Source organism: Acanthisitta chloris, unplaced genomic scaffold, assembly GCF_000695815.1.
Source record: "Acanthisitta chloris isolate BGI_N310 unplaced genomic scaffold, ASM69581v1 scaffold1408, whole genome shotgun sequence".
NCBI lineage: Eukaryota > Metazoa > Chordata > Aves > Passeriformes > Acanthisittidae > Acanthisitta > Acanthisitta chloris.
In genome coordinates this window covers 82,582-101,689 of record NW_008688522.1, presented here as the reverse complement: position 1 = coordinate 101,689, position 19,108 = coordinate 82,582, and the positions used below count along the sequence as shown (strand labels likewise).

Below are 19,108 nucleotides of genomic sequence, written 5' to 3'. Positions count from 1 at the left end.
GTCTGCCTGCACAGCCCAGTCCCTGCACTCAGGCTTGAAGTTTGCTGTGTGAGCACACACTGGGCTCGATCACAACTCACATGGACATCCTGAAATAGGCTTGAAATGATCAAGCTGAAGTGCTGATAGTGGCACTGCCTTGTCATAGGGATGCTAAGTCCTGTCCCAGAGGGTTGGGTGAGCATTCAGGGGTATTGCCTGATGCAGCAGCTGAGAAGGAGCTGCTTTCAGGCTGCTTTGGTCCCCACCAGCCCCAGGTGAGTCCAAGTTACCTCCTGATGTGCTTTCCCTGCAGAGCAGCTGCTCCTCGCTGCCGTCATCCTCGTCCGGAGTGATTTATGTCTAGGAGCTGGGTGAGTTATGCCCTAACAGGGTGTGTATGTCTGGGGATCCCTGAATCACTCCCTTTATCATTACTGCACCCACAGGCACCTTCTCTCCAGGTGAGGCAGCTGCATGTTAAAAGCCAGGGAGGAGAGAGGCAGTGCTCAGAGGACTCTTGTGGTTGCTGCAGGTGGAGAATCCTCAGTGTGGGGACACCGTGGGAACCAGGGACACCACAGGGATCAGGACAGAGATCCTGCCCCCACAGGGAAGAGGCAGGTGAGGTTTCTGGCTGTTGAGGGTGTGCTGGCATTTTTTCCTGCCCTGGGTTCTCCTGTGGGGCTTCCCTGCAAGACACACTATGGTGATTTTTATGCGTTTCTTCTTTTCACAGAACGAGACTTTGGGCTATTGCATGATGAGTTTTGATCTGGAATTGCCCTGTGCTTCCAGAATCAAAGAGTGGAGCTGGAGGGCAGAAAGTGCAATGTGCCTGGGAAGGGGTGTTGGAGGGTTATGTGTGTGAGATGTGTGTGTGCACACTTTGTGCCTGGGAAGGGGTGTTGGAGGGTTGTGTGTATGAGATGTGTGTGTGCACACTCGTTAGAGCATCTTTTCTAGCTGTGCATTCTGACCTGGCATCAGTGCCAGTCCCTGCACACTTGGATCCCAGTGCCAGGGGCTGTGGCTTCCTGGGGACTCCTGGAGCCAGAAATCACAGCTCTGCTGAGAGTGAGGTGCTGTGCTGGTACCTGTGGTACACCTCAGCCAGAACAAAAAGATCCAAAGATAGTGTTTGGGGAAGAGGATAATCTCTTAGATTTTAGGAGAATCCTGCGTATGCTTCAAGAGTTGGATTAAAAAATAGGATTCTTTGTACATTAAACCCAAATATATCTAGCTTTCCTCTGTTAATTCTTGATTTTTTCACCCGTATTGTTCTGTGTAGATCGATTAAAGTTTCTGTTAATTCTTGATTTTTTCACCCGTGTTGTTCTGGGTAGATCGATTAAAGTCATCTGTCTGTAAACTGAGATGGAAAGTGAAGGACCTGGACTGAATTTTTTTTCACTCACACTGCAAATTCTTCCCTAGGTGTGTCTGTGGCTGAATGGAATCTCACTGCCAGCTTTGGCCATGGGCATTGTTTGTCCTGCTGGGTAAGGCTCACCATGCAGTGTTACTGAAAGGACATGGGGCAAAATGACTAAACAGCAACACTGTTAGTGTAAGCTTTGTATTGCTGGCAGTGTTGTGGCAGCAGCAGGGAAATAGATTGGTGTTTGATAACAGTGCTGGTGTTTGGCACAAGGCTGCTGCTCTCTGCTCTGGGTTGCAGGGCTGGTCAGTATGATGGGTAGAAAACTGAGCAACCTGCAGCCCAAATCCTGGGGTCATGGCAAAGAAAAGTTGCAGAAATAACTCTTAATACAAAGCACTTTAAAAGTGCCTTTTTCTTATTGAAAAGAAAGGTAATTTGGGGCAAAATTTCTCCTCATTGGCCTATGTGTTTGGTAGATGTATCTCAAGCATGACCTAGTAGTTGGTCTGTTGTAGGAAACAGCAGAGTGTTTTTTGATGTTGGTTGATGTCTGTGGCATGCTGGCACAACTCCACTGCTGTTTTCCTGCTGTTCCAGCTGCCCCACAGCTGCTGGCTGCACAGCACTCCTGCTCCCATGGAGCCTGCTACCCTCCTGCTGGAGACCTGCTGCTGGGACGAGCACATCACCTGAGAGCCTCCTCCACCTGTGGCCTCACCAAGCCAGAGACATACTGCACACCCCATGGAGAGGTACCCTCACCTCCTCCTTCTGCACTCCTAAACCTCCTGGAGGGATGCTGATGCCTTTACCCATCCCATCCTTCCTGCCCTTCTGCAAGGTTGTGTTTCACCTATCTCAGACCAGCTTGGATGGGGCTTGGAGCAACCTAGTCTAGTGGAAGTTGACCCTGGCCCTGGGGAAAGATAAGCTTTTATGGTCCCTTCCAACCCAAACCATTCTGGATTGTATTCTTTATCCCCTTTCCAACCATGCTGGGTCATTGTACCACCTGTGGTGTCTCTTCTTTCCTATCCCCATGGATGAGAGGAGGAGCTGAGCACAAAGGCAGTGGCAAAAAATGGGTAGTAAAGCTCTGGCACGAAGCACTGAAGGCAAAATATCCCAAACCCTTCTATGTCTGGACATTTTAGTTATAAACTAAACTTGTATTTCACTTGTTAAAAATGAGATCATTTCAGGTCTTTCACAAAGACCTGGAAAAGCTGCTGAACTGTACAACTGTTTTCCATCAGCTGCTTGTGTGGGGGCAGGAGATCGTGCTGGGAGGATAAGACTTCAGCCAGCTGCAGATTCCCCAAAGCTGCCACCAAATCTGAAGAGTTTAAGGATAAATCTGCCCAGAGCACAGAGCTGAAAACTGTAGGGGTGATGTCCTGGGGTGAGCATTTCCTAAAGCCTTTCTGTCTGCTGTTAACCCCATAATTCCTGGGGAGATGCTCCAAAGGGAGTTCAGTGCAGGACAGGCAGAAAGGGTCTTGGAAGTGATGCTCTAGAGGAAAGGAAACAGCAACCCTGCAATGAGGCAGCATTTTCTGCAGTGAAATCCAGCTTGAGTGAGTCAGCTTTCTTCTGATTTTAATTCTTCTTTGATTTGAAGGCCAAGACATGGCAGTAAGTGGATTTGTTGTGGAGCCAGTGGTGTTCTCTGGATGGGAGAGATTTCCACTCCTCTGTGGGCTCAGGGATGTCTGGGAGCTGTTGGTTGGTGTGGAACTGAAGCAGCTCTTGGCTCAAATGGGTGTGAGCATCTCATCCTCCTGGGTGCTGAGCTTGGCTGTAGCTTCTGTCCTGTCAGGTCGTTTTCCAGGCTGACAGTTGCAGTTAGGTATTTCCTCCATTCAGGCTCCCACTCACTTTTTTTTGGAGCTGTTTTGCTGCTCCCAGGGATCAGGGCTGTTTGCTCACCTCCCAGGCAAATCCCTGCTGCTTCCCATGCCTGCTGTGGTCCATGGACAGGGGAAAAGCAAACAATTCTTTCTGCTCTGACTGAATTATTTTTTCCTTCCCAATTTCTCTGTATACTTGAGGCAAATTGTACCTAAACGTAACTCTGAAATCTTCGCTTAACATTGACTTTGGACAGTGAATTTTATTTGAATGATCTCTCAAAGTCATGCTAAGGGAATAACCAGCCCATTCCAGCTGGTGCTAGGACAACCAGTTTGAGGGGTGGAAAAATACCCCTTTGATTAAGCTGAAGGGCATCACTTGTAATCATCTGCATCATTTGTAACATTTGAAGGGGAGACAGTGTGATATACCTGGAGCAGCAATGATCCATTGGGTGCAGAATTAGTGAGTGAGGCCTCAGGGAGGTACTGCAGAGGAATACAAGATTTGTAACATCTCAGGGGAGACCTTCTCACCCTCTGCAACTCCCTGCCAGGAGGTTGGAGTCAGGTGGGGGTTGGTCTCTTCTCCCAGGCAACCAGCAGCAGGACAAGAGGGCACAGACTCAAGCTCTGCCAGGGGAGGGTTAGGTTGGAGATTAGGAAGAGATTTTTTCTGGAGAGAGTGCTCAGGCATTGGAATGTGCTGCCCAGGGAGGTGGTGGATTCACCATCCCTGGAGGTTTTCAAGCTGAGACTGGATGTGGCACTTAGTGCCATGGTCTAGTGACCACAGTAGGGTTGGACTTGATGATCTTTGAGATCTCTTCCAACCTGGTTGATTCTGTGAGTCTATTCTATGACATCTTCTGGTCTACAAATCCCTAAACTATTAGTTCTCATATTCCTTGTCCTTTGCTTGACAAGTTACCAGGGTTAAAAGGGATAGGGAGCAATTAACACTCCCATGTTTAGTCAGATTCTCCAGCTCTAGCTTGAGGAATGGAGTCTTTGCTTTCTTGCATATATGTGATCCTTTCCTTTATTGAAAGATGCACAATTACTGCTAACAAATTCCCAGATTTCTGTTCTGCAGCTGTAATGGCTAATGGACATTTGTATATATCAGCTCTTATCTTTGTGGGAGAAATCCCCACGGATTCAGCATTTCCTAATTTTTCCCTTCCCTTTTTTTTTTTCTACTTCTCTAATTTAAGCAAAAAAAATGAATCCCCTGAACTCAAGTTTCCTATTCCCACCCCATAAAAAGCAAGCACATTGAACTGATAGACTCTTTTTTTCTGGTTACAAGCCTTGCTCTTGTTTTGTTGCCAAATAAGTACAAATTGGGGGGTGTTTTTGCAATCTCAGCAGAGGGCATGGGATGAGGGGTTGCTCTTTCTGCCTGCAGTGCCCTGGTGCCAGCTGGATGCCACTGGCTGTCTGCCCCAACACTGGCCCCAGGGGCCTCTTTTGCAACTCTGGTGGGTCACTCATCGATTTCAGCCTCTGCTCCATTGTCTCCTGCAGCTCCAGATCCCTCTAACCTTTATACTTTGCACTCCTGATTGCTCCATTCCTTGGCTGGAGGCTCAGCCTAGTGAAATCCAGGACACTCAGCATTGCCATTTATAGCACTGGAGGCTGCAGCCTTGATTAGAGAAGTGATGGGGGGTGGACACCAGGCAGGCCAATGGTCTGGCTTGGAAATCACTCAGGGCTTGGGAAACGGCTGGTGGAGTCAGTGGGGGAAGGAAAAGCAGGAGGGAAGTGGAAAATACAAGAGGAAAATAAGCGAATCTGAATTTGGAGTCGGAGAGACACCGAGGTGTGTGGAAAGACTCTGATGGATTGAGGTGTGATTCAAGGCTCAGTTGGCACCTCTCTTTCTTTAAATACATAGAATAGATAGAAAAATCGATAGATATTTGTGTATATATGATATACACACACATATATATGTATGTCTAACACTGATAGGAGTATGGAGTAGCTCACTCTGACTAGCTGCAGCCTAGGGAATCCTTTTGACAGCACAGTGTGGCTATCAAAAGGATTAGCAAATTCCAAGTCCCTTCACCTGGCCTGGCCTCTCCAAGTGCCAGCAGGAGGGCTGTGCATGCCTGTGGCTCCTTGCTGTGCTGCTGGAAGCATCAGGACCCATCCCACCCAGCAGGATTAGCACTTCTCTGCAGGGAGAGCATTTCTTTCCTCCAGCCTTTTGCTTAAAGACATATTCACAAGTAGAAAATAGCTACAAGCTTTTCTGGTGGTTTGAGTAATTTAGAAGAGCACCCAAACACCCCATGGAAATCTTTTTGCCAAAGAACAAGCAGGAGAAGAGCAGAGCTGTGTGTCTCTGTGCTTGTGTTGCTGCATCCTACACTGGATTAGGTGTGGGTGTGATGTCCTCACACCCCAAACCTGGGAGACTTTAGATATTAAATGTTGTTGGCATAAGGAGCAAGAATTTTCAGCCTTCTCTCACCTGCTTTTCATGGGCACTTGGGGGCTATGAAGGGTGGGAAGTCATTTTTATCACCTCTTGTGTGTCGTGATGACATGGAGTCATCCAGGTAGGAATTGAGATGAGAAATACCAGAGCTGTCTGCTCCCTAAATGAGTCGTGAGGAGGGAAATGTGAGCCTGTTGGAGCTCCTGGCACAGCAGAGGTGGTTTCTTTGCTGATGGATGGTCACAGCTGCCTGGCAGGGTTGGTTTGTAGCATCTCTGGTGCCTCAGCACAGACTCCTCCTTGGCTGCTTCCAAAAATACAGCCCAATGTGTGTGAGAGAGAGAGTAGGTGCCAGACTAATGCTGCTGTCTGATGGTTACATCTGCCTGCCCACCTGCATGAGTCAGTCAGGGACTCAGTGCCCATCCAAAGCATTCTGGGTGCTCCAGCAGGTCCTCAGCATGTTGGAACAGAGGAGAAGCACCTTGGAAAAACCACTGTGCCTCACAGCTCGTTTGCTTTCCAGACCCACATCATCCAACTCAAGCTTTTAACACAGAAAAACGCAGCCAAAAAGTCATGAAATAACTGTGGTTGGATGCACCAGAGGAGGTACAACCTCCTGCTCAAAGCAGAGCTTCTAGTTTTGGGCTTTGCTTCACCAATTCAGGAGTTTGCACTGAATAATTTGTATTCCTGACCTGTTGAAGAGTATAGAGAAACCACAAACTGCTGCTCAGTGCTTATCTCATTCTGGCATTCAGACACACCCTGCTCTCTGCCGCAGGGATATGTCCCTACCTGCAATGGATGTGCAGAAGAAAAAGCCAATTTTCCCATTACTTTTCCCTCCTCCCTTCTCTGTGTCTTTTTTTTTTTTGCCACACGACTGCAAATTGCCACCTATACTGGGAGACATCATGTCCTTCCTTTGCTGCAGAGGCAGCAGGACCATAGCAAGGTGTGTGGGATAAGCTTTGGGGATTGCAGACTGGCATCCTGGCAGATCTGAGATGAGGTTTTGCAGAGAGGAGATGATGTGAGAACAGACAGGGGGAGGAAAATAGGCACCCACGTGTTTGCTTGTAAGCAAGAGAAATGAACTTCATTTTCCTTACACCAGGACCAGCTTGTGCCTTCTCCCCATCTCAGCTGTCACCCTGGAATTTGGGGGTCACTGGGAAAGCCAAGCTGTGGGTCAGGGCTCTCTCTTTGTGTTTTGAGCATAACCTCAGAGCTCATTTTCAGGGTCATTTCTGACCAGCCAAGCAAAGATGGGACATTAATGTTATGGCTAAAAAAAATCACAGACACATGGTGGGATTTTTGGAGCTGTCCTGAGCAGGGCTAGGAGTTGGCTCAATGATTCTTGTGGGTCCCTTGCAACTCAGGATATTCTATGATATATCTGTGTTTCAAAATCAAAGCCCAGTTGAGTTTAGCATATACCAGTTGCTCACTGGGAAGTTTAACCATGATGACACAACCATGGGTAACTTCTACAGTTTTCTCCCATGGAAAATGGATAAAATCATAGAATCCTCAAGGTTGGAGGAGACTTCTAAGATCATGAAGTCCAACCAGTCACCTGTCACTGCTGTAACCCCTAAAGCATATCTTCCAGGCATGAGCTTTGATCACAAATCTATCATAGCCACATCCTGTAGTTATAATAGGGCATGAAAATGGGTTGGGATAGAGAATTAGCTACCTTGGCTTTGCTGGTGCCTTTGTTCCTCAGGTAACTTATTGTTGCTATCCACCCTAATTTTTAATAACCCTCAATCTCTCTGTAGGTATATATAAATTCCCATTGCTTTCCAACCTGTCCCCAAATAAACTTGTCCCCATAGAAAAGGAGTTGTGCAAGAGCACACAGAGCTCCCTCGTGGCAGGCTGAGTGCCAAGAGTGGCACAGTGCTCTCCCTGCCATGCAGCTGAGTGACATGTGGGACCACCAAGGTCTCCACAGCTAGCAAAGGTCTCAGTTTCAGGACTGCAGAGAAGCAGCTTCCTATTTTTTGCTGATGAATAAGTTCAGTTTATTTTGGGTCGTGCACCGATGCCAGGAGGTTTTTATTTCAAGGGTTCTCTACTCATGTTAAAATGGCAGCTAGAGCTCCTTAAAATACTTTGGTCAGAGTCCATCAGCTTGAAATTGGTTGAGGTTTGCTGCCCCTGCATGAGAAGGGAAGCAGGGGATGGTGCTCAGGAGCTGGTTCACAAGGTCAGAGCAGGAGGAGAATAGCAAAAACCCACAGAAGTGTGCAGGGTGTCCCACACAGAGGCATTTTTTACAATGCTGGTGGTTCCTCTGGGATTTCCAAGCCATGAATCTGTCTATTCTGACCACAGTAGCTTTCCCCTCTCCAACTGCATTGTGAATTCTCTTTCAGTAGTCTGGAAGAAGTTTCCTTTAATCTTTGAACGTACATTTTGGGCCATTTTTAAGAGTAGCTTGGAGGCACAGGGGGTGATTGGTGCTTTCAGTACAGATTTACAGCCTCTTTTCCCTTCCTAATGGGCTTTTCATCCCACCATTCCTCAAACACAGACCAGTTCTCTCTGCCTGGTGCCAGTCAGAGCTGTCCCAGGGGTCAGTGACCTAGTATAGACCTCAAACTTCTCATTGCCACTTGTCACGTAGTCCCACAACTCTCATCTACTCCTGGCCCAGCTCCAAGGGATCTACTGAGCTGGGCAAAAAAGAAAAAAAAGAGAGAGCTGGAGAAAGGTATGTGCCTGGTAAATCTCCTCTCAGCCCATCTCTGCACTGTCATTTTGGCTAATTCCCTCTGTTCCAAGGAACTTTGAGCCACATAGTCACAGGCAGTAAGAGCAAACCCTCCTGTTGTGCAAGAGAAGGTTTCACAACCTGCTCCCAGATCAGGAAACAGATTTTGCTTCCAGTGTTCGTTTTAACCTTCACTGAAAAGCTGAGGAGGGGGGGGGAAAAAAAAAAAAAGGAGAAAGGAAAAAAAAATAGAAGATTTTGCACCCAACAGAGCCCTGGGCTGCCCAGGGAGGGTCTGTCTCACACAGTTTGAGCTTCGGTTTTACTTAGCACTGCATTTTAAGTTGGGTTGCAGCTGTATAGTAGCTACTAGAGAGCACTGAGCATCTCTGGCTGTGTGAACGATCTAATAAGTATGCACGAATCACTCCTAATGAATAATTTAACCGAGATTAACCTTTCCCCTTGCAGGAAGTCTTCCTTCCCCCTTTGCTAGGCACAGTCAGAACTGGTGTGAAGTTTAATCACTGTTGGCAATAGTTCAGTAGATTATTTCTGTGGATAATTCCTGCAGCTCCCTGACAATTTGCTGCTAGTAGTCATTATCTGAAATGAGTTTTTCTGCCTGGACCTGATTAAATTATTTGTGTTTCTCACTGGCAGAGCCAGGAGGAGTTGGTAGAGCCAGGGAAATTGCATGATTATATATTTTGAGTTCTGTGTTTGCTTACTTTGCGATATTGTTATAAATATTGAAGTTAGCCAACTCCTGTTCTCGGGTATTTATAGACAGAGAACATAAAGATGCTGGAAAATGTTATGCAAACCAGATCAGTTTCAAGTGAGGATCACTTATCAATATCAGCCTAGCTATTCCCAGGTTTGGGACAGAGCAGAGTCAGGTCTGGAGCTCAGACCAACCCTTGGTGTGACCCCAGATCTGTCCCCTCTGCCCCTGAGCACCTTCTGGGTGTCACCATCCCTGGGTGGCTTTGCAGCTGGTGTGGTACCATTAATGCTTTCTGGGCCAGGACAACCACCTCCTTGTGTGGTTCTGTGGGAAAGCAGGTAAAAAAAGATAATTCTGGACATATTTTTTTCATGAGTTTTTATATAATTGTGGTTCTTATGAAGCCAATTCCCTTTTTGGAGAAGTAAGAGTCTTGGCTGGCTTAGCTGAGCCTGTTCCAGGAGTAAGGCAATAGGTGGAAACCACAAATGAATTTTTAAAGGGAAAAGCAGAAATCCTAGTGCTGCTGTGACCCACTGGCTGCCACCTCTGAGCACAGACCTCTCCTTACCTCAGCACATCTCTAGGGCCCTGTGTAGAGTTTGGGTTGGAATTGGCTCATGTGTTTGAAGGATTAGATGGGAAATTTTAGCACAGAGGTGATTACAAAGTGCTGTTTGTCACTTGTCACTCAATGTCTCTGTTACTGAAAGCTGAGCTCGTCACTGGGGTCCCAAACATTCCTGTGCCTCTGGTGTCACCTAATGCCAGGGCAGTGACTGCCAGCTCTTGCAACAGGGGATCTTGTTGCCTTCCCAGTGCCAACTGTGCCTGTGCCAGACATGCTCTCCTCATCTCCCCCAGACCCACTTTCATCCCAGGATGGCCTTTCTGAGCTGTCAAGACCAGCTCCTGCCATCACTGGCAAACCCTGTGCTTGATCTTCCCTAATTTTCAGGCATTGGGATGTGTCAGTGTGACACAAGTGTCCCACTGCTCCATTTGGGAGGCTGCTTTACTGCTCAGGCCCCTTACAACTTAGAGTCCCAGAGCAGTTTGGGTTGGAAGGGGCATTAAAGGTGATATAGTTCCACTCTTGCTATGGTAGGGACATCTTCCACTAGATCAGGTTGCTCCAAGCCCTGTCCAACCTGGCCTGGAACTCTTCCAGGGATGGGGCAGCCACAGCTTCTCTGAGCAACCTGTTTTTCACTGAACTGGAGATGCTGAGCATTTCATTTCATGCCTTGAATGCAGCTTTCCCCTCCCAGTGGCTGCTGCAGTCTCTGGCATTTGCTCCACTCCTAGTGCTTTGGGGCCTCCCTGTTGTCCCCTATGATCCCAATTGAGGCAAATTGTACCTAAACATAACTCTGAAATCTTCACTTAACATTGACTTTGGACAGTGAATTTTATTTGAATGATCTCTCAAAGTCATGCTAAGGGAATAACCAGTCCATTCCAGCTGGTGTTAGGACAACCAGTTTGGGGGATGGAAAAAAATCCCTTTGATTAAGCTGAAGGGCATCACTTGTAATCATCTGCATCATTTGTAACATTTGAAGGGGAGACAGTGTGATATACCTGGAGCAGCAATGATCCATTGGGTGCAGAATTAGTGAGTGAGGCCTCAGGGAGGTACTGCAGAGGAAGGCAGGGAACAAGATTTGTAGCATCTCAGGGGAGATCTGATCTCAATTGCTGCAGTGGGCTCTGGCATCATCTGCTAGTTTACCATCCCTCTGGGACATCTGTTCCTCACCTTGGTGTCTCCCTTCTCTTTCATGGTGGTGCTCACCCAGTCTGCTCACCCACCTTGTGCCTATCTCTCCCCATGGTCAGTGCCCAGAACTTCCCCACTCCTCTTTTCTTGCTCAATCTCTTTCCTGCTCCTTTCTACACACTCTGGGCCTGCTCATGAGCCACACATACCCAGCAGCCTCATGTTAGTGGCTGCACAGAGTGTTGCTTGGTTAGTCAAAATCTGGGCATTTGTTTGCTCCCAGGGGTCTGTTTTCTCCCGACTCCACATTCCCTGTGCTACATCTCTGTTTGCTCCTTGAATTACTTGCTCAAGTGAAGGGCTGAACTTTGAGCCACTCGACTTCTCACCCCCTGACTTCTCACCCACTGAGCTGTTTGCTCCTGCTCTGCTCCCAGGGGAGAGCACAGGGAGGGCTGAGTATTGCCTGGAGCTCTGGGATGCAAGAGAAAGGCCTTTCTGTTCACCCTCCCTCAGCTGTGTGGAAAAGGCAAACTGGTCCTGAAAAGCTGTAAAGAGCTTTTTATCAAGTGTTGGCATTGTGGAATACAGGGGGATTGCTTTAAAAAAAAAAAGCATTTTTGATGGCTTGCCAAAAATCTGGTTTAGTTGAAAGCATTTTGGGGTTAGTTTTCAGTCCATAAAACCACAAGTTGTGGTTTTTAACAGGGTGTGAAAGGACCACTTAAGTCCTGGTCTTGTTAGTCTTGCTGACTGCAGTTCTTCAGGTCTCTATAAACCAGTTTTACTGATGCTCTTTGGTCCTTGGTGAGGCCACACTGTGCTTGAGCCTCTTACCTCCAAAGTCTTTCCCTCCAGCCAAGCTGAGATGGTCATGTCTACTTGTCCTTTCTCTTGCAGTGGAGCATGAAATGTTGCAGGTGTGACTCAAGGCTGCCACATACCTACAATGGTCACCGTGTGGGCAATGTCCTGTCCTCGGCAGGACACACGCGCTGGTGGCAATCCCAGAACGGTGAGTACCACTTGGGATCTCCCAGGACACAATCTCCAGCTCCCCAGCAATCACCTGCATGGGGAGAAGAGATGAAAGTGTTGAATTCAATAGGCAGAAAGGAAAGAAGGAATAAATGGCTAGGCTCAGGTAGGAAAGTGGTTTATTCTCTGCAGTGTGCCCCTCTGAAACTGCCTCTCTGTGCCCACAGGTGTTGAACGTGTCTCTCTGCAGCTGGACCTGGACCAGACCTTCCAGCTTGGCAGTGTCCTGCTGCACTTCAGGGTTTGTGTCTGTGTGCAGCATCTCTGCTCATGAGGAGGTCAGAGAGGGTGGTGGATGGGCCTCACGGGCTCTCTGTGATTGAGGGGGATCTCAACACACTTTGGACTCCTGATAGGAATCACACCAGGGTTTCCAGCCCTCATTTCCCCCTGTTTTTTATGGCCATTCCCATGAGAATTGGGAATTCCATTCCATTGGGAAGGGTGGAGCAGGCTGATGGGTTCCCATCTCATGAATATCTGCCAAAAAGCCTCCTTGGTGCAGGTGTGAGGGACCCAAGAAGTTGTGATAACCTGCAAGGGAGGGGATTTCTCCAGCAACCTGCAGAGACCTGAGCCTGGAGGGAGGAGGAAGAGGAGGAGAAGCATTCCCAGGGCAGGAACTGGTTAGGATGTGCCTGTTAGAGATGTGCTTTTTTCCTTGCTCCTCAGTCCCCACCGCCTGCTGCGATGCTGATCGAGCGTTCCACCGACTTCGGCAAGACCTGGCAGGTCTACCAGTACTTGGCCTCTGACTGCTCCTCTGCCTTCCCCCACATCCCCCATGGCTCCCCAGAGAGCTGGCAGGACACTCGGTGCCAGACCCTGCAGGGGTACCCTATGCACGGGGGCAAGGTATGGTTTGGGGGGGTTTGTGGCAGAGACCATCACGTATGTCTGTTCCCCTGGGCTGGATGTGTGTCCTGGGAAGTGCTGCAGGAACACATGGTGGCCTTGGAAATCTTTTATACCTGTTACTCCTGGTGAGGGATGGAGCCCATGGGAGAATTCCTGCTCATTTGGCAGGAAAAGCTTGTGACAGGCAAGGTGTTAATGCTGGTCTTCCTGCAAAATCCTCTGCATGTCTGAAGTCTTTTCCCTATGTTAAGTGATGCTGCAGGTCCAGAGCACACACTGCTTAAAGCATGAGCAGAGACCAAATTGTTTCCTGCTAGAGCATGAGCAGAGAGCACCTTGTTTCTTACTTTTTAACCTTTTGGGTTTTTTTTTCTTTCTAAGGTGAAATTCAGTGTCCAAGACCTGGGGTCTACCATCACCCCTTCCTACAGCCAGACCATCGATAGTAAGTGACCTTCATATCTGAGAAAGGGAGAGGGGAATGAGGCACCTCATAGTTCTTCCTCCAGGTGATGGAGAGCACTGAGCTGAGGTAACCCCATGGGGAGCAGGACCTTGAGCTGCATGTGAAACTGCTGCCTTGGTGTCTCTGGGGTGTCAAAGAGCAGCATTTGGTCTTAGCTGATGGCTCAACTGCTGCCCTTTGTGCCAATTCCTGCATCTCTTGCTCTAAGCTCTCCACAAAATTGCAAAGTGCTTCTGCAGCTGGTGTCTGGGTACCTGCTGCCTCCTTACACCTGTTTCTGGTCCCCAACAGAGCTGGGGCAGTTCACAAACCTACGGATCAACTTCACTGAGCTGCCCCACATCCCACGCCAGGGCTACCACTCGCCCAGCACCTTCTACGCCGTGACGGAGATGAGGGTGCTGGGCAGCTGCTTCTGCCATGGACATGCTGACCACTGTGCCCCTTCAGGAGACCAGCACAACATGGTGAGCCTCAGGGCAAAGCCAAGAGCAGAAAGACAAACTCTGTGCTGCTAGCTCCACATTTCCAGAGTGCTCCTTGGGAGACCTTGGCTGGGCTGACCAGAGATGGAGTGTTGGGAGGCTTTTCCCTGGGCAGAGGCTGCTTGTAACTGGGGAGAAACTATGCCCCATTTTGCCTGCAGCAATGGGGTGGTTGCTGTGAGGCAGAAGCCTCTGCTACCCTCATGTAACCCTCTTTTTTTTTTGTGTTGGGAAGAAGGTGGAGAGGCTTTTCAAGGTGTGATGATGCTCAGTGGTTGTGGGAAGTTTTGCTCTCAGGGGGAATTGCTCCTGCCAGCACTGAGTCAGCTGGATGAAGGACATGCAGAAGGATTTGCTAGTGCAGGTTGTTGGCATTTCTTGTCCCCAGCTTATGTTTGGGCTGCCCTCAGGTAGGTGGTAGAGGTGGGAGGAATCTTCCTGTTGTAGTGAGCAAGGAGCAGCCATCCCTAGTGCTGGAGCTTCATCCCTACACAGGGAATGGAGCCAGTGGCAGGTCAGACACATCTTGGAGAAGCATCAGGAGGATGAGGCTCTGAACCAATCTGCTTCCAGCCAGGAGGAGTAACACATTGTCTCTGCAGCAGGTCCATGGTCACTGCATGTGTCAGCACAACACTGCTGGTCCCCACTGCGATCGCTGCGCCGACCTCTACAACGCCCAGCCCTGGGCACCTGCAGAGGACAACGATCCCCACGAGTGCCAGAGTATGCCCAGTGCCTTTCCCTCTCCTAAATCCTTCCCAGCTGTGAGCAGGAGCTCTGGGACCTTTTACTGGGACACTTTGTGGGGTCGGATGGTAACAATGGTGCCTTGGCAGAAGTTGCCCCTGGCACGCTGGCACACTGGGCTTTGCTCCAGGTGATGTTTCTAACAGACTGCATCAGTGCTCAGCCAGGCACTGGTGCCACTTTGATCCTGGGGTGGTTAGTGGGTGTCACCGTGTCACTCAGGAGCCTTGGGCACCCTCTAGTGCCGCAGCTGCTGCTGCCAGAGGGATTTGCACAGTGGCAGCTCCAACTGAGCCGTTTTCTTGTTGTTTTTTTTTTAGGATGCAACTGCAATGGTCACTCAGCCTCGTGTCACTTCGACCCTGAGCTGTACCGGTCGAGTGGAGGGGCGAGTGGAGGTGTCTGTGATGATTGTCAACACAACACTGAAGGCATCAACTGTGAGCGCTGCAAGACGAATTATTTTCGTAACCAGCAGCAAGATCTCACCCATCCTGAAGCTTGTCTGCGTGAGTGCACAGCTACACCCTCTACCCCCCACAACACCTTCCCTGGGCCTCCCATTGCCTCTCAGCTGGGATGTTTCTTGCCCATTTCCAGCCTGTGAGTGTGACCCAGATGGCACCGTGCCGGGCTCGGTCTGTGACCCGCTAACAGGACGCTGTGTCTGCAAGGAGAACGTGCAGGGTGATCGTTGCCACCTCTGCAAACCTGGGTTTGCCCAGCTGACCCATGCCAACCCCATGGGGTGCCACAGTGAGTACACCCTGAGCCATCTCCTGCTTCCCTGGGTGCTCCCACCCCAACTCTGTGCTCAGCAGCATCCTCAGTGGCTCTGAAATGGAGCTGGGTCCTGCCCAGTTTTGATTCTGGATTTTGCAGTCAAAGGGTTGTTTTGCAAAGGTTTATAAACCTCCTTGCTTAGGCTGTGGACTGTCTGGGGTAGAAGCTTGGCAAAAGGCACAGGGAAAGTGGAATTTGGGGTGTGTATGATCCTGAGTGCCTCCCTGGGTGTGCAGTGCTCAGGAAGCCCCAGGGGATGCAGGAGGTGAAGGAAGGCTGCACCAGCTGTGGTTTAGGTCAGTGTTGTGTGTCCCACTGGGCTGGAAGGATGCTGAGATCACTTGGCCTCTAAGTCCTGCTGCAGCACTTGTCCTGGAGTGTCAGGGCAGGGGTGCAGGTCTCTTGAGCTCAGGTATGAAGGGAGGGACAGGAGAGCTTGTCTTTGGGTCCTTCCATGGGCCTGGCTGGTGCTCTGCACCTCTTTTGAACATACCAAACCTCTCCCTGTTTCAGGATGCAGCTGCAATGCTCTGGGAACACGGCAGGACATGCCCTGTGACGATGAGACTGGGAGATGTTTCTGCCTGCCCAACGTGGTGGGCAACGACTGTGACCAGTGTGCAGCTGAGCACTGGGACATGGGGAGTGGGCAGGGCTGCAGACCCTGTGACTGCCACCCCCGTGGCTCCCACAGCCCCCACTGCAACCAGGTACCACCCAGCCCACCCTGGGCATCCTCAGGGCAGGTTCCACTTCCTTCAGGGATGATTTCTTTTCCTTTCCCTGCTTTTGCTCTATTTTTTCCTTTCCAAATGCTGCTGTAAGGGGCTGCCAAGGGTTGAGGGTGCCATAGCCAGGTGGATCCACATCCCTACTGGGCAGCACCACACTAGGGATCGGTCAGAGCATCAAAACCACCTGTTGGGTTGGTCCTTCATCCTGTCCCACCCATGGGAGCCTTCCCAAAAAGTGCTGTGCATTCCTCAGCACATCCTGCTCTTGTTTTCCTTTTCCCATTTCCTAGAAAACACCATGGCAGACTATTCAGGATAATGAAAGAAGGTGGTAATTATCGAGGCAAGATTGTCATTTTAACAAGCCTGATATTTAGCAAGGAAGTCCTAATAAGACATCTTCATACAGGCGAGGGAAGTTAATTATCCTCATTTGTCAATGAAAAGCCTGTGTGTCACTTCAGGCTTAAGAGGCAACTGGGAAAATTAAAGTTAAATGTAAAAAAAAAAATAATAAGTAAACCCAACTAATTCTAAGAGCCAAAAATAGATCTCAAATGAGCTCAGCACAGGGAGGAGACCTGAGATTGCAAAGCAGATGTTTGTGGGTGATTACCTTGTTTTTGGAACAAAGCTTAACATTCTCCTGGCAGTGCTTGGGCTGTTTGGAGGCTCTTTGTATCCCTGTGATCTCCCTGATGGATTTCTCCTCAGTTCACAGGACAGTGTCCATGCAGAGAAGGTTTCACAGGACGGACCTGCTCTGCCATGCAGGAGCAGGTGTGCCCAGACAGGCACTACAGAGATGCCCGAGGGGGCTGCAGAGGTAGGAGCATCCCTGGCATCTCTTTTGTTTTGACTTGGTGTTTCCTACCACTGTGAAGTCACAGGTTGTCTGGGAAAGAGCACCTGGCCCATGTCCTGACATCCATGTTCCCATGCTATTTTGTAAGAGAGGTTTTTCTCTCTGGAACAACCTCCCAGTGCATCCCTCATCTGCAGGTATCCACCAGTCCCCCCTGGGTGTGCCTCTGGGCTAGACCCTGCAAGATCCAGGGACTGGACAAGCTGCAGGGCTTGGAGGCTCTTCCCACTCCTCTGCCTGTGCCACCTTTGTCCCAGATGCTGCAGGTGCTGATGGATGGGGATACACTTGAAATTGGGTTAGCACCTCAAAATAACAGGGGCTGGTTTTATACAGATAGGAAATTTATTCCCCACCACTCCCTTCCAGTAAGCTTCACCTCTTTCTCTCTCCACCTCCCCATCTCCCAGAGTGTGACTGCGACTTCCAAGGCACAGAGGATGTGGGATGTGACAAGAGCACAGGTCAATGCCTCTGCCGCCCAGGGGTCACTGGGCATCGCTGTGACCAGTGCCAGCGAGGCCACTGCAGCACCTACCCTGGCTGTGAGCTGTGCCACCCATGCTTCAACACCTATGACAGGGACATCCAGCACCTGCACCAGCGCCAGGCTGCTCTCAGCAACTCCACACTGCGACTGCCTGCTGGAAGTGGAGGGTCCCACCTTGACCTTCGCCTCTCCCAGGCAGAGAGCAACGTGCAGCAGGCACAGAGCATCCTCAGCCACCCCTCTGTGACAGGGCAGAGCCTGGCCCAGGTGGGCAGTGCCCTCACTGTGCTCAGGTGAGGGGCAGATGCTGCTGGCAAGGTGCATCCCTTAGCCAGGAGGAGATGCTGGTGTTTTTTTTCTTGTCAGCCTGAGCTCGGTGGCACGTGTTCTGTTTTGTTTCTGTCCTTGAAAAATCCTTGCTCTGCTCACGAGGTGAGCAGGGATGCAGGAGAACAGCTCTTCCACGTGTGCCTGTCCCGTGCAAAACATCACTAAGGCAGGAGGTGGGTGGGAAGGCTCCAGGTGGTTGGAATTCTCAGGGCACATGCAGTGTGCTTTGTCCCTGCGTGGGCACATTTCTGCTATGGGGGAGCTGCATCTAAGCCCCTCTCTCTGCTCCCTTTGCAAATCTCTGAGGCCATGGCATATCCTTGGCTATCTCTGGGCTCAGAAGTGCCACTTCACCAGGTGCTGGCAGTGCCCAGCACAGTTGGCCCTGCTAAGCCCCACTCAGCTCTGCTCTCTGTCTGCAGCTGCTTTGCTTTCTACTGGAATTCACATTTTCTGCTTTTTCCCCTCTCCCAGGGAGCAGGTCCGAGGTATAAATCCTGACCTGCATTTTCTGGATGACACCACCTTCCTATCGAGGGAGCTCGAAGCCCTCAACAACAGCTTGTTCACCACTAACACCCAGTATCAGAGCAAGAAGACCCAGTTTGAAACCAGTCGCAGCACAGATCTGTCAGGTACAGTGGCTGCAGCTGGAATATCTCTGAATTTGCAGCTGAAAATTCACCTCAATGTGACTGTGCCTGGGGGTTTTCCGCTGGATGGGTGGATTGGACAGAGGTTTTAACCTGCTGTCAGATTTAGAAGAGCACACAGATCCCCCTGCCTAATGAGAGAGATGCTTTCCCCCAGTCTCTGGTCCATGTCCTGGGATTTTACACTCTGGTGGTGTGTGCTCTGGTGTTTTGGGGATGGACAGCTGACTGGGGATGTACCAGCTTTGGGCAAGTGGCTGCTCTTGGGACCAATTCACTCTGTTTCTCCATCCATGCAGTGCTTGGGGTCCATGTCGTGACCACCTTCCTTCCAGGCTGTGCTGGAGCTAGGGAAAGGGCTCTGAAAACCTTGTCCTGCCCTGCCAAAGCTCAGGATCAGCACGTGCATGTTGTCCTGCTTCAGTTTGGTTTCAATCTTTTTTAGCCCCAGCCCAGAGTTCAGTCCTTCAGGAGACCTCTAGCTCACCGAGGGACTGGCTGAAAGGCACTGGGAAAGAAAAGGAGTTTTTTTTTGGTGACGCCTTAGTGACTAATCCCTCTGGCTGCATCCTGTTCCCCTCCTCACACATCCACTGGCAGGGGATAGTCAGTGCCTTCCCTTTAGGTAGCTGTGCTGCATTTATGAGTCATTTGTGAAATTTAGTGGTTTTATTCCCGCAGGAGCCTTCAAGACAATCCGATCTGCTTACCAGACATCCAGCAATGCCACCAGCCGTGTGGCTGGCGCCTCTGGGCTGCTGGCTGAGTCCCAGGAGAGCCGCAGGAGAGCTGCAG

The 19,108-nt window shown here is 49.9% G+C and overlaps 1 protein-coding gene across 1 annotated transcript in view; it reads left to right on the top strand.

The window, feature by feature from the left end:
- Positions 1 to 1,435: 1,435 nt before the first annotated feature.
- Positions 1,436 to 19,108, top strand: part of LAMB3 (laminin, beta 3) — a 24,708-nt gene continuing 7,035 nt past the window's right edge. Inside the window, 16 exon segments of the mRNA XM_009081034.1 lie at positions 1,436 to 1,484; positions 1,964 to 2,118; positions 11,762 to 11,876; positions 12,067 to 12,140; positions 12,572 to 12,754; positions 13,139 to 13,202; positions 13,515 to 13,690; positions 14,314 to 14,434; positions 14,779 to 14,967; positions 15,059 to 15,214; positions 15,755 to 15,951; positions 16,690 to 16,801; positions 17,251 to 17,623; positions 18,135 to 18,295; positions 18,995 to 19,105; position 19,108. The exon segment at position 19,108 is cut by the window's right edge and continues 91 nt beyond it. Of these exon segments, the coding sequence (XP_009079282.1) occupies positions 1,436 to 1,484; positions 1,964 to 2,118; positions 11,762 to 11,876; positions 12,067 to 12,140; positions 12,572 to 12,754; positions 13,139 to 13,202; positions 13,515 to 13,690; positions 14,314 to 14,434; positions 14,779 to 14,967; positions 15,059 to 15,214; positions 15,755 to 15,951; positions 16,690 to 16,801; positions 17,251 to 17,623; positions 18,135 to 18,295; positions 18,995 to 19,105; position 19,108 (2,237 nt within the window).